Raw genomic sequence first — 12,025 nt, forward strand, 5'->3', positions numbered from 1 at the left:
AAAATTAGTTGTAAAGTCTGGGATGGGTATGCATACATGCACATGTTACAAAACACAGGTTACCGTGTAATATGGTCCTATAAAGTCATCAAGAGGTTCTTGTAACAAACAATAACACGTAAGGCCAAGTTGGTGGTAAATGTACCATATAATAGATGATTTGATATACACTTTTTCTACCACAGGTTTATTTTGGTACAGTAAAAATGAATTTTACCTGCTGGTTTGAGAGGCTTCTATGAAAACCTATGTATCCTTGAGAAAAAAAATCAGTTCAAAACTTTTATGACTTGTCTGAATTGTGCTTAAAGAGCAGGTAAAAATGTTCAGAATTAGTAGGAGCAGAGAATTTCTGGACCTGCCTGAGCGTATTGCTTCTTGCATACTTGAAAGAGATTTGCAGCTCCTGATTTAACATTGGACAAACAAGTCTGCTAACACCAAAAAATAAGGATTCCAAGAATGGGCCATTAGAAGTAAATGACTTGGTAATATAAAACATCGTTCACATGTTTAGGCATTATAGAGGACAAGTTGCTTACCAATGGTAACATTATTGCTGAAGGATGATGGGAATTCCTTATGTGATCCTCCTCGCAATGTGCCAGACTAGACTGGCTACATTTTCCTTCAAATCCCTATTCACCAGTGCCAGGTGGCATTGAACAACACAATCTGTGATGCTGGAGAAGTCTTTAACATATACTGTGTCAAACAAGCAGGGACTTCCTATTGTGCCTGTTTATTTTATGCGTCCAAATAGACTTGAGATGAAGAGAATGGATCGTTACTATAATAACACAAGAAAACAATGCACAGGAACCGCCTATCTTATTCTAAAGGGAAAGCAGCAAATCTGCAGTGCTTACATTATATGAACAAGCATTTGCAATGCAATAGGTCTTGCATTTTCTTGTGTTGGAGCTATTGGCATTGTAAATTCTGAACAGGACTTTTCATGCACATAAATTGGTTAACCCTGTCTCATAACTTCATCTTTTCCTGCCATATTTTGGAGGTCACTGGGGGCTACCGACATCAGAAATCACAAGCCTTTGAGGAGAGACGAGATGACTGCCCTATCTCACGTTGTGTAAACGTCTGAACAGAAATTGGAAAATAAGACTGGAAAGTATTTGTTTTTTTATTTTAACAGAAAGAAAAGTCTTGCAAGCATTCTTTTCTCGCATTTCAACGAGCAGAGCAGCCTGGGAAGATTTATGGCCCCAATAAAGGAGATAAGCAATGCTCTGTGTGTTATTTTGCGAGGGCTGGCAGGGTGGGGCCCTGGACAGAGAGACTCGAGAAGCTATGTGAGGCTAAGCAAATTTCACATCATAGCTTCTAGGTTTAGCTACATTCTACCAGAAAGGGCATATTGTGGCTTTCGTGAGCAATGAGCTAAACAACCGGGTGTTTCTTTTGTAAAATAAGCTTATTTTAGGAGCCAGAGGTAAACGAGGAAAGCACTGGAATTGAGCCAAAACAAATGTTGGCGACATGGGAGGAAATGGGAGGAATGGAAGGAATGGAATGTACTGAAATGTGTGTTTTGACCACTGACTTCGTGTTGCACCACTTTGAACCTGGCTTAGCTGTCCAGTGTTTACCAGTTACAGACTCCATTTTGTATTCAGTTTAGCCTTAGCTTAATTCAGCCTATTGACTTTATTGTACCATTATACACTGCCATGTTAAAGGCTGCCAGTGATTTTCCACGTTGTCTGTCTATTTTCGTGCTTTTTCTCACCAAGGGCTTTGGTTGATAAGAATGTACTCAGACGGCAGGGAACAGCCTTGCTTTGAGCTGACATCTTGGGATTGTGGGCAAACCCCAGCGTGTTATTTTCAAAGCATACCTAAACTAGCCAGCATGTTTGAATACTTCTTGCGCAACAGAAGGGGTTTTTCCATAAAGGTCCTTCTTTGTTTTTTAAGATATATAAAGGGACCCAGTGCAACAGTGAGGGATTCAGAGACCTTAGTCAGGATTCAAACGTCAGATGCCCGATATAGATTTCCCGTGAGGGTAGAGATCTCTCTTTCGCAGTCGAACGGGGTAATCGGCCTGCTGGCAGAAGAAAGATGAAGCACCTGACAGGCCCTACGGTGATGCATCTTTAATAATTATATGCTTTGAATTATAATATAGATACATATATTTGCTGTGTATATTGCTGTGGAGAATCATTTTGGTATGTTTTTATTTCATTGTTGAGACTATTTTTAAACGTATGCTTCAACATGCTAATCTCCTTTTAGGAACCTTGCGTAGTGAAATAATAAATCTCTTCTTTGGACTAAGAAGTGCATTCCAGAGATTTTGTGTCAGTGTATGAGTATCTCAGCTCAATCATTAGTGAAAAGCAAAACATGGAATGCTGCAATAAAACACAGGCAGCTACCAGCCTAAAACACCCACAGTGAAAAAGGGAGCACCAAAGAAATAACAAAAATAGTCCATCACAACAACAGATAAAGAAACCAAAGTGAAATAATACAGTTGTTGGTCACTGCTCTGAAACAGAAGGAAGGGGAAAAAGGCAGAACTGACCACTAGCGAGCAAGAAGTTTTAAACTACACTACAACCAACAAATGAAATCGCTATAAGCCTTCAGAAGTATACTAAAAGAATACATGAGGTCGAATGCTTACGCTCAACCTAAAAAATGACTGGGCCTAACTATTTACTTAGGAAAGCTCCAGCTATCGACATTAATGGGTCATGATGCATAGTTGCTACTCTGCCCCCATGCCCTACAGCAGTCTGAGCACTTTCCATTATGCATATGTACAGATTCAGCAACACTGTTCCATGTAGAACTGGTTTATGTAAGAGAGCCATGTCAGGGTCTCGTGCACTGATGCACTGGCTCAGACTGCTGTCTGCAGTCGCCAGCTTTTCTTTATGCAGGGCACGAGGGGCAGAGATGTTGCTGCACTTAAACAAAAATCCGGTGCCCAGGACCTGGCCACTTGAAGGAGGGAGATGCAAAAGCAGAATAGGGTCTTGGCAGCAACCTACTAGGAGTCTGCATGAGGCACTCCACTATGAGGGCAACTCAGTAGGAACCAAAATACATGCACTGACCGAGATCACAAAGCACACAAGTATGGCCCCATACTGCTAAATGCATCACCAGCTAATGGGAGCCTAGTGCTTTGAGGCATGCTAGTCACTTTCTCATACCTGTCCAAGAATCTATGTGAATGATTGACACCACATCCCATGTATAGCTGCCTTCTTGCTGGTCAGCTACAGTTACTGAAGTTTGCTTTGAAAATAAAATGATTTGAATGATCAGTAACTGCATCCCAGCCTCTCTACTTTCGTAACCTACCTCGAGAAGGCCCTCAAATTAAGCGACTGTGCTGGCCACTGACACACACTAGCCCATATTAATCATCCAATAGAAACAACATTAGTAACAGGAAGTAAATTGCTCCTGTAGATTCTTTTTGTGAACCACTCTCAAAGCATCCTTCTAAGAAGGAGTAGGATGCTCATCAAGGAATTTAAATAAAAAAGACTGAGCACTGGCCTACTAAACAGCATGTTCACAAACAATATTTCTCAAAGAATGAACAGAAGATCAAGTAGCTGATTTGTAAATCTTTTGGACTGGAAAGTTGTTGACAAGCTAATTATAGAGTTGGCATGAAATCCTTCTGGTGGAGATTTGTTTGCTAACTTGTAGCAATGCTTCACATTCAGAGATAGTCTTGTAGAAATTGTTTAGCACCAAGTTTACATGCCCCAAAAACTGTAATATGTAATGTTGCTTTCTGTGAAGGCAGTGGCAGACAACCTCCTGGCTCCAATCTGTGCTGTCTCCTCATCCTTGGATGGATGAAGCAGAGGCAAGGAGGAAGGCAACACAATAAGTTGGCTGATACGTAACTCTGCTGTAAACTTGGGAAAAAGGAAGGAAAGCTGGACTCTAAGCAGAACTTAGAAAAAGTAGTAAAGCGGGACAAGGACCAAAGAGCCTGCACATCAATTACCTTTCTAGTAGACAATTGCCAGCAAACATGATATATTCTACAACAGAGATTTGTGTGAATGTTAAATTTAGTTTTGAATAAAACACCCATAAAAAAATCAGAGGTGGTGATGAAACTGTTTGGAGAATGAGGCTAACTCTCATGCTTGGGCAGTCATTAAGCTCTACTGGATGATATTCTAAAGTATCATCTTTTTTTGCCAAAATGATGCTGGCTGGCGACTGAAGGGCTAATCAAGGATATCTATCCGAACATAGCTCAAAATGCCAGTGGCTCTCATCCAGGCCTGTTTTAGACTACACAGATCTTCCAAATGCATCTACACCAGCCAGCATAGCCTACGTTCATGCAGTTATCAAATACTGCAATTTTATGTCTATGAAACAGTCAGGTTTGCCATAGCCACAGCTGTGATCTCTCATAAATCATAGGTGAACCCAACCAAAAGACAAGGTCTATTAGACATTTTTATGGCACGATTCCCATAATATTTCTTTCACCAAGACACCAATCCTCTTATACTCACTGTCAGTGGAATAGTAAGGATGGTGTGCAGAGCTCCTTCAAAGCATCCTGTGGTCTGATAAGACATCAAAACGTTTGGTATGAGGATCACCAACAGACATGTGTTACAGCATAAGTTGCAGGACTTCAAGTGAGATGATTTTGGAGGTGACATTGTCCTCAACTGAGAGTATCATAAATGTTAAGGATACACTGAGAAATTTCAGGTACTCTGGATCTTGTGTCTACGAGGGGCTCAGCGTATGCACTCCACTGTTGTTGCTTTCAGAGCCTGATTACATTGAGAAAGTTGTTTGGCTGCACCTGGAGACAGTGATTAGGTATTGCTATAACACTGTTTGGATCCACTCTTGGCGCCTGAGAAGTTTCAAGTAAGGAATCTGCAGAAGCAAGCCTCCAATAGACTCTGTCCATATGTGTGGAGGCATTAGAAGGAGGTTCTACTATTCTACTATGGTATATAGAGTACTTGGATATATTACCACTAATATATACCTGTGTGTGTGGGAGGAAGCAGCAGATGGCTCTCTGATGTCCCAAACAAGGGGAGAGAAGGGGAAGAAGGCAGGTTGTTTTACCACAAAGCAAATAGAGCAAAGGCATTTGAATATCTTCATGAGCAATGCAGTGGGCCTGATGGATCTGGTACCAATATGTTTTGTATATCGAACATTCTTTACTGGTGGCATCTGAAGAGGATAATTGGTGGGCTACTGATCCTGAGTTGCTTAAATTAGGATGTTAGACCTTTTTAAAGGATAGTAGCCATTCAGTTCTGTTGCATCCTGTTTAGACTTTCTCAGGGATACCCGCCTTATTTACACTGTAAGTTGATGTGACTGTTTACACAATTTCTAAAGAGTGTTCCAAGACAGTCCCTGGGGGGGGGGAGGGGCTTCTCTAAACTAAGGTGGGATCACAGGACACAGCCTCTCACATAATGCATAACAAACACAAAGGCCCTCATTATGACTTTGGCGGTCTCCGAGTGAGACTGCCAAAGCCTCGGGCGCCAGAAGACCGTCACCCGCCATATAATGGGTACTTCCGGATTTCCGCCACACTTTGTACAGATATCCGGCAGTAGCCATGCTGGAGGGTGGTGGCGCACTTACTGTGCGACCACCTGCACCTCCCTGCCAGAAGGACCATTAATACAGCCTGCCGGTGTCCAGATGGCGGGGCGCTGCCAGTGGTAGCAGCGGTCCCTCCCGTTCCCTGCCGGATGACTTACTCGCCGGACAAGGTAAGTCGGACGTCTGATAGGGGAGGGGGGGTGTGAGGGTGAGGGATGTTGTATGTGTGTGTCAGTGTGTGGTGTGTGCGTGTCTGTGTGCATGTGTGAATGTGACTGTGTATGTTGCAGTGTATGTGTGGTTGTATGCACGTGAGTGAATGCGTGTATGAATGTTGAAGTGAATGCATGTCTGCATGTCAGTGTGTTTGCATGTGAGGATGTGTGTTTGGATGTTTGAGAGTATGGTGCCTGAATGTGTATGAGTATGTGTAAGTGAATGCGTGAAGGGATGCCTGTAAGTGAATGTGTGAATGGATGAGTGTGAGTGGATGCGTGTCTGGAAGTGTAGGTGAGTGGGTGTATGCGTGGTGCGTGTGGGTGTCTATGTGCATGTATGCACGGGGCTGTGACTGTAGGGGGGTGGGGGTTAGGTGCTTGCTGGCCACTGGTGACAGGGAATCCATTCCCTGTCACCGGTAGCCCTACCTCCACGGTTTTCGTGGCAGTGATACCACCACGGAAACCATGGCAGTGGGCCAGCTACTAAAACCGCCTCTGTGAACCGCCGGGTCGGAGATAAACATCTCTGGCCCGGCGGTTCATACTGCCATAGCGGTATGGGTGGAGATGTGGCGGTCCTCACCGCCAGCCTGTTGGTGGTGGGACCACCGCATTTACCCTGGCAGTCAAAAGACCGCCAGGATCATAACGAGCACCAAAGTTCCCTGTACTTTTACTCCTTGATGAGAACCCAGGTGTTTTTGCTTACCTCAATTTCAATGTCCCTACTGGGTTTTCGGTCACCACAAAACTCAGTATGGACACTATATTTGAAGACAGTGAAACCACCTGGACTCTCATTCAGGAGTAGGAGTCCAGGGTACTTTGGGTTAGTGTGACTGACTTTCAAGCATTTTTCAAGTTTACTTAAAAGAACATTTCAGATTTTTTATAGTGTGTGGCATTTCATAGCCTTGACAATGAAACCTCCTGCTACAATACAGTTTAATGGTACTCAGTTTATCATCTTATGGAGAATGAAAGGCTGAGTTGGTCACACTACTAAAGCAAGCCATTAAATACCAAGCAGCCTTGTAAGATATTAATATATCTGCTTATCAGAAAACTCCAAGTATGCCTGCTTTCAAATGATGTGGGGAGACTTTAAAAAAGTAGTTTCAAGCTTTTCCCTGCTCCACTTATACTGCTGAGGATTAAATCAAGCTTGCCTTGGTCAAGGCAATTTTTTAAAATTTGTAGCTGCCTTAGATTCAAATTGTGTAGGAAAACAGCCAGCATCACATAGCGCTAAAACATACACAATCCTGGGACGCAACCTTCATATTAAGATCAAACTGCAAAGTGTATTCTATCCTCAACTACTGAGGTAAAAAAAAGTATATGCAGATGTGATTGTCAAAATATTTGGAAGGAGCATTTGTGATAATTTGGTTCCAGAACCAGTATCAAAAGTTCCCTAATAAAAATCTATAATAAATCTAAAAAGAATGAACAGAATGAAAAGGAGAGTTATCTCGCACCTTTTTGCCACAATATATGATTTTCTTCACTGAATGACTCTTTATGTCGACACTACTTACGTTCTATTCCTAAAAGTAGAGTAAGGTTCGGCTCTTTGCCCTGGGCTCTCTGGTTCAGAATACTGCACAGTGCTTTGAGGTCGAACAAGCAGTGTGACAGCTCCTTGAATAACTGATCTGCCATTGGGATCTTCTCGGACAGTGGCTGTCGCAACATCTGCATCTGATTAACTTGTTCCTTAAGAGATGAATTTTCTTCTCTTAATCTTTGGCTCTTGGAAAAAAGAAAAAAGAAAATGTTATAATTACTTTATGTTTTTAGTCATAGTGTAAACATTTGATGATGAGACATTAACATATTCTCGAGAGGTTTTTGAAAGAGATACACCAGAAAGCAAAAATACAGGACAACTCACAAATCAGCTGTAAAGGACATTAAATAGCCACTCCAGTTTTTAAAAGGTAGGCACTGCTAACGAAAAATAATTATTTTTTTGTTGAACAGTCATACAGAAAATACAGTGGAAAAAACAGGCCTGATATTCAACAACCGAGTAAGTTATTTGACAAATTAATTCTGAAACAAAAACAGCCACCAGCAAACACCTTTAACTACTGTTCATGATTTCAGATGCAAAAAACTGTGAATTTTATAATGCAAACAAACAATACCATGGAACAAAGAGCATTTAGTACTTGGTAGTAAAATGTGATTTCAGGAAATTACGTTCAATGCTTACTATTATTATTATTATTCAATTTAGTGCACAGCTGAAAGAGCACAACTACACGTAAATACTCCTCACTTGGCAGATGAGGATTCTTCGTTGTCTTGCCCATTCATTCACTATCTCTTCATCTGGGCATGAAGGTGCTAAGACACCATTGTACCACAGGGAAAAAGCCAGTTTCTGACATGACTGAATTACAGAACTCAGTCTTAGGTTGCTTTGTGCCCCTGGAGACTTGCACCATGGAGTGAAGTCCAGCTACTCAGTTGGGAAGTGACACCCTGATGAGACAGGTCATCTCCTGACACCTCCTCTACACAGACGATGGCCACTGATAGTGTTCAGGAGCACCACAAGTCCTTCTTTTCCCATAACACATTAGGCACAAAAAAAAAGCAGAGGTGCTGGGAGGCCGCAGGGCCATCGGAGCAAGCCTATGAAGAAATCTGGATGCAGATGTCTTGTTGGGAGGTTGCCCAACACTTGTGAAGCAATGCATCCAAGAGCACAGGATCCATCATTCCTCGAGCTGCAGCATTTAAGACACAAAAAATTATGTCCACTGACAGTCAACATACTCTAGTCGCCAAGCTTGATCAAACTGCAGAACCAAAGTTGTGCCACTTTCCACACTGGAGGGTTGGAACCAGCTGTTGCATGCTTTTGTTCAGCTCTGTGGGACATTTAACTATATTTAACTATGGTTCTCATAAAAAAACTAAGACAGCAAATGCAGCCAAATGAACAAACATTTAAAAGACTTTGAAAATGTCACGTCTGTCTCTATAAAAATGTTCTGCATACTGAAACTGTTCAACTATACTTGCCCCTGCATGATCTGGGGAGAACTGGGGTAATTAGATGTGAAAGTGGACTGTCTAAGGACAAGCTGCATCTCTCTGGCATGGCACCATTGGCCACAAAGTGTGCAACGATGCACGTATGAACAGGGTGCCAAATTAAATATTTTGCCATCTTATAGGTTCCTTCTTCCAGAACGCCACGAGAAGAAATCATTGTTTCTGGACTTTGAGGATCGCCCAAAGCAAAATCAACTGCCTGCAAAAATTATTGCTGACACACAAAAGCTGACCATCCATTTTATATTATTATAAATTTATATCACTTACAAATCATAGCATAGCCCATCAAACTATGTTTTGGAACACTTGGAAATTAATTTCGAAACACTTTCTGTGCAGCTTCATAGTGGAGTTTCCTATGGTAAGTCTGCCAAACCAGGTCTAGCAGACAATTTCACATTTAGAGACACTAGAGCCCCTAAGTCATCAAAATGTAATTTTCTTTAAACTTAGCTAATTACACGTATCTTCTATATTCTCAGTCTAGTCTGGCAAGTCGGCCACTTGGCTTAACTTCTCATAAACCTGGTGAGTATAAAAACTGTTGTATTAAATGTATGATTTATATCTGAAGTTAGCTGTGGGAGTTAGCTAATGGAACTTTGAAGTCATTCCCAAGAAACTTGTCATCCGACAGGAAGGTAAAATTATAGCCACCAATTTCCACCCAGCTAAAAGATTGTAAAGAGTGACAGTCCACCTGTCTTCTTTTCATGTGTCTATTAATACATGCTGGGCTTATTCTAAAGCCTGCTTTAAACATTCACTGTAAGAACACCAAAATGCACCCCAACACTCAAAGTATGATGTAGAACCTTCTTCCTAATGGGGAGAAGTGACAGATTCTTTAAAAACATGACAGTCTCACTCTGGGTTAGGGGGTGCCAGGAGCAACCGGGAATCACAAAAGGCAAATGTTATGCATATTTATAGTGTCTTGGGCCTCCTCCCCTTTTAGGTGGGACCAGAAAAGCCATCTATTGGAGCTTGATAGAGATTTCTGTGTTCAACATTACAAAGGCATTTGTACGTCACAGATGGGCATAGTGTGTGTGTGTGTGTATAAACACACACACACACATACATCTTGGCTCGTACAAATTCTAAACCTGTGATCAATTCCATATCACAGAGAGAAAGAGGAAAGTGGAAAAAGCAGCATTGGGCAGCTTAGGCTTAAGCCAGCATGGCTGCTGAACCTTGTAGCCAAACTGCAAAGGACGGTTCAAGAGCTGAATGTGTGTGGATATGCCCCCGTAGTAAGTACCCACACTTCTTTGACAGATTGATGCACTGAAAAATACACTGACGTTCATGATAAAGTATGTGTAGTGTGCTAGTGTGCTTGAATACCACAGGGGTCTATTCTATGCTACGAATAGTAGTGAGAGAAGCAGAATGTAATCTATCAAGCAGTAATGACTTGGTTGCCATTCTATGGGCATCACTGCTTGCAAATGTTTCAAGAGTTAGTCTGTAGGAGACAGAACCCTAGTTCCATAACAGCAAAATTGTAAGGTACACCCAACATTGAGACCTGTATAGTTTCACCAGTGGAAGGAGAAATTTGAGGAGCAAAAGCTTCAAGTTTAAATAAACCCAAGTTAATAACTTTGGAACAAACCAAAGTGGGATGAGCCTTTCACATTACTGTATTTGCTCGAGTTCGAGTTATTAGCGTTTTAAAGAAAAAAAATGCAGCGCGATCGCGCTATGTTAAATGAGGCACGGTCGCGCTGCGTGGAAAATAAACAGATAAAGTAGTCCGGACACCATGTGAAAACATCGAGCCCAGTGTAGGTGGGCTAAACAGCGGAAAAGGCATGACAAATGCATGCCTTTCACAAATGAAAACAAGCGGATTTTAAAAAGCAAGCCCACGAACCAATGTAAGTGACTGACGTGACATGGGCGTGGTTGGAAGCCCAAAGAGATTACAGAATGGGATGGAGCACTTTGCGCTCGCCCATAAAAAGAAACAAAGCCTTCTCAGAGAAAAAGCCTAATGATTGAGTAAGGCCATAAGCTCGAAGAGGCTGTGCCACAACCTGGTTAAAATCAGATTCAAATTCCAAGAGACCAAGAGGTGCTCTAAAAAGGACAAAAAGGGCACTATAAGCCCATCACGTGTTAAGACGCTTTGACTTCCGATGAGAAAGAATTCCTCTTACCATGTTCCTGGATGTCCCAATTACTAGAGAGTAGGTTTTGGGAGTGCCCATTTGTTCTAGTATTGTTTAGTGGAGGACGTCCTAACAGCTTCCAGGATGATAAACTCTTTGAAGAGAAGCAGAGGTGGGCAAAGGCTAGCACCACCGAACAAGTTGCTTAATTGGAGGGAGGAGTGCAGGACCCTTTCCCTCCTACCAAGTACAAGTGGGTCCTTTTTCTGGAGGAGATGGTCATGTTCCCTCTGAATTAAGTGAAGGACATACAAAAAACAGACATACTGAGACCAAGCTGGAACCAGAAGAATGGCAGTGAACACAAGGCTTTCCTTGATTTTTTGCTGGGCTTTGTGGATCCAAAGAGTTTGAGTAAAGACATGTAAGAGCATCTCATTCAATCCGATATCAGGTCACACTCTGGGATTTTGGACATAAGGTGAATTGCTCACACTTAGGGTTCTAGTGTGAGGCACTGTGAAGATGTTCAATGGACAGGTGCTCCCAGGGCCTTGAGGATAAAAGTAGGACCTCTCAAACTCCCACTCATGGTGGGGGTGACTGGATGAGGATGAAAGTCACTCAGCTGAGGCAGACCTGCCCAACTTGACCATCACCAACCCTCCCTGACAAGAACCTGTCTGCCAATGCAGGTATAAAATAAATTTATAGCTGAACAGAAACGAGGGGCAAAGGAATCCAGAAAAGTCGTAACACCAGTGGCACACTTCTCCAGAGAGGCACTATTCCAGTTACTTTGTTGCACATGCATGCAAATACATTGAATTTCTTTACCATTAGAACTTCTTGAACATGCTTCAATTTAACATTTGAAGACAGAAATATTTGACAGACACAAACTGAGTAACTTTCTGGAAAAGTGTATTAGGCCATGAAGAAGCGACAGGCATTGCGAAACACATGTTGGCTGTTTCAAAGTGATTGAATACATTTGCA

The 12,025-nt window shown here is 42.1% G+C and overlaps 1 protein-coding gene across 1 annotated transcript in view; it reads right to left on the minus strand.

The window, feature by feature from the left end:
- CEP85L (centrosomal protein 85 like) overlaps positions 1 to 12,025 on the minus strand; it is a 415,641-nt gene that overhangs the window by 3,753 nt on the left and 399,863 nt on the right. The window contains exon 12 of the mRNA XM_069235375.1: positions 7,370 to 7,583. Within this exon, the coding sequence (XP_069091476.1) occupies positions 7,370 to 7,583 (214 nt within the window). The remainder of the gene's footprint in view (positions 1 to 7,369; positions 7,584 to 12,025) is intronic.

This window comes from Pleurodeles waltl, chromosome 5 (genome assembly GCF_031143425.1).
Source record: "Pleurodeles waltl isolate 20211129_DDA chromosome 5, aPleWal1.hap1.20221129, whole genome shotgun sequence".
NCBI classification, from domain to species: domain Eukaryota; kingdom Metazoa; phylum Chordata; class Amphibia; order Caudata; family Salamandridae; genus Pleurodeles; species Pleurodeles waltl.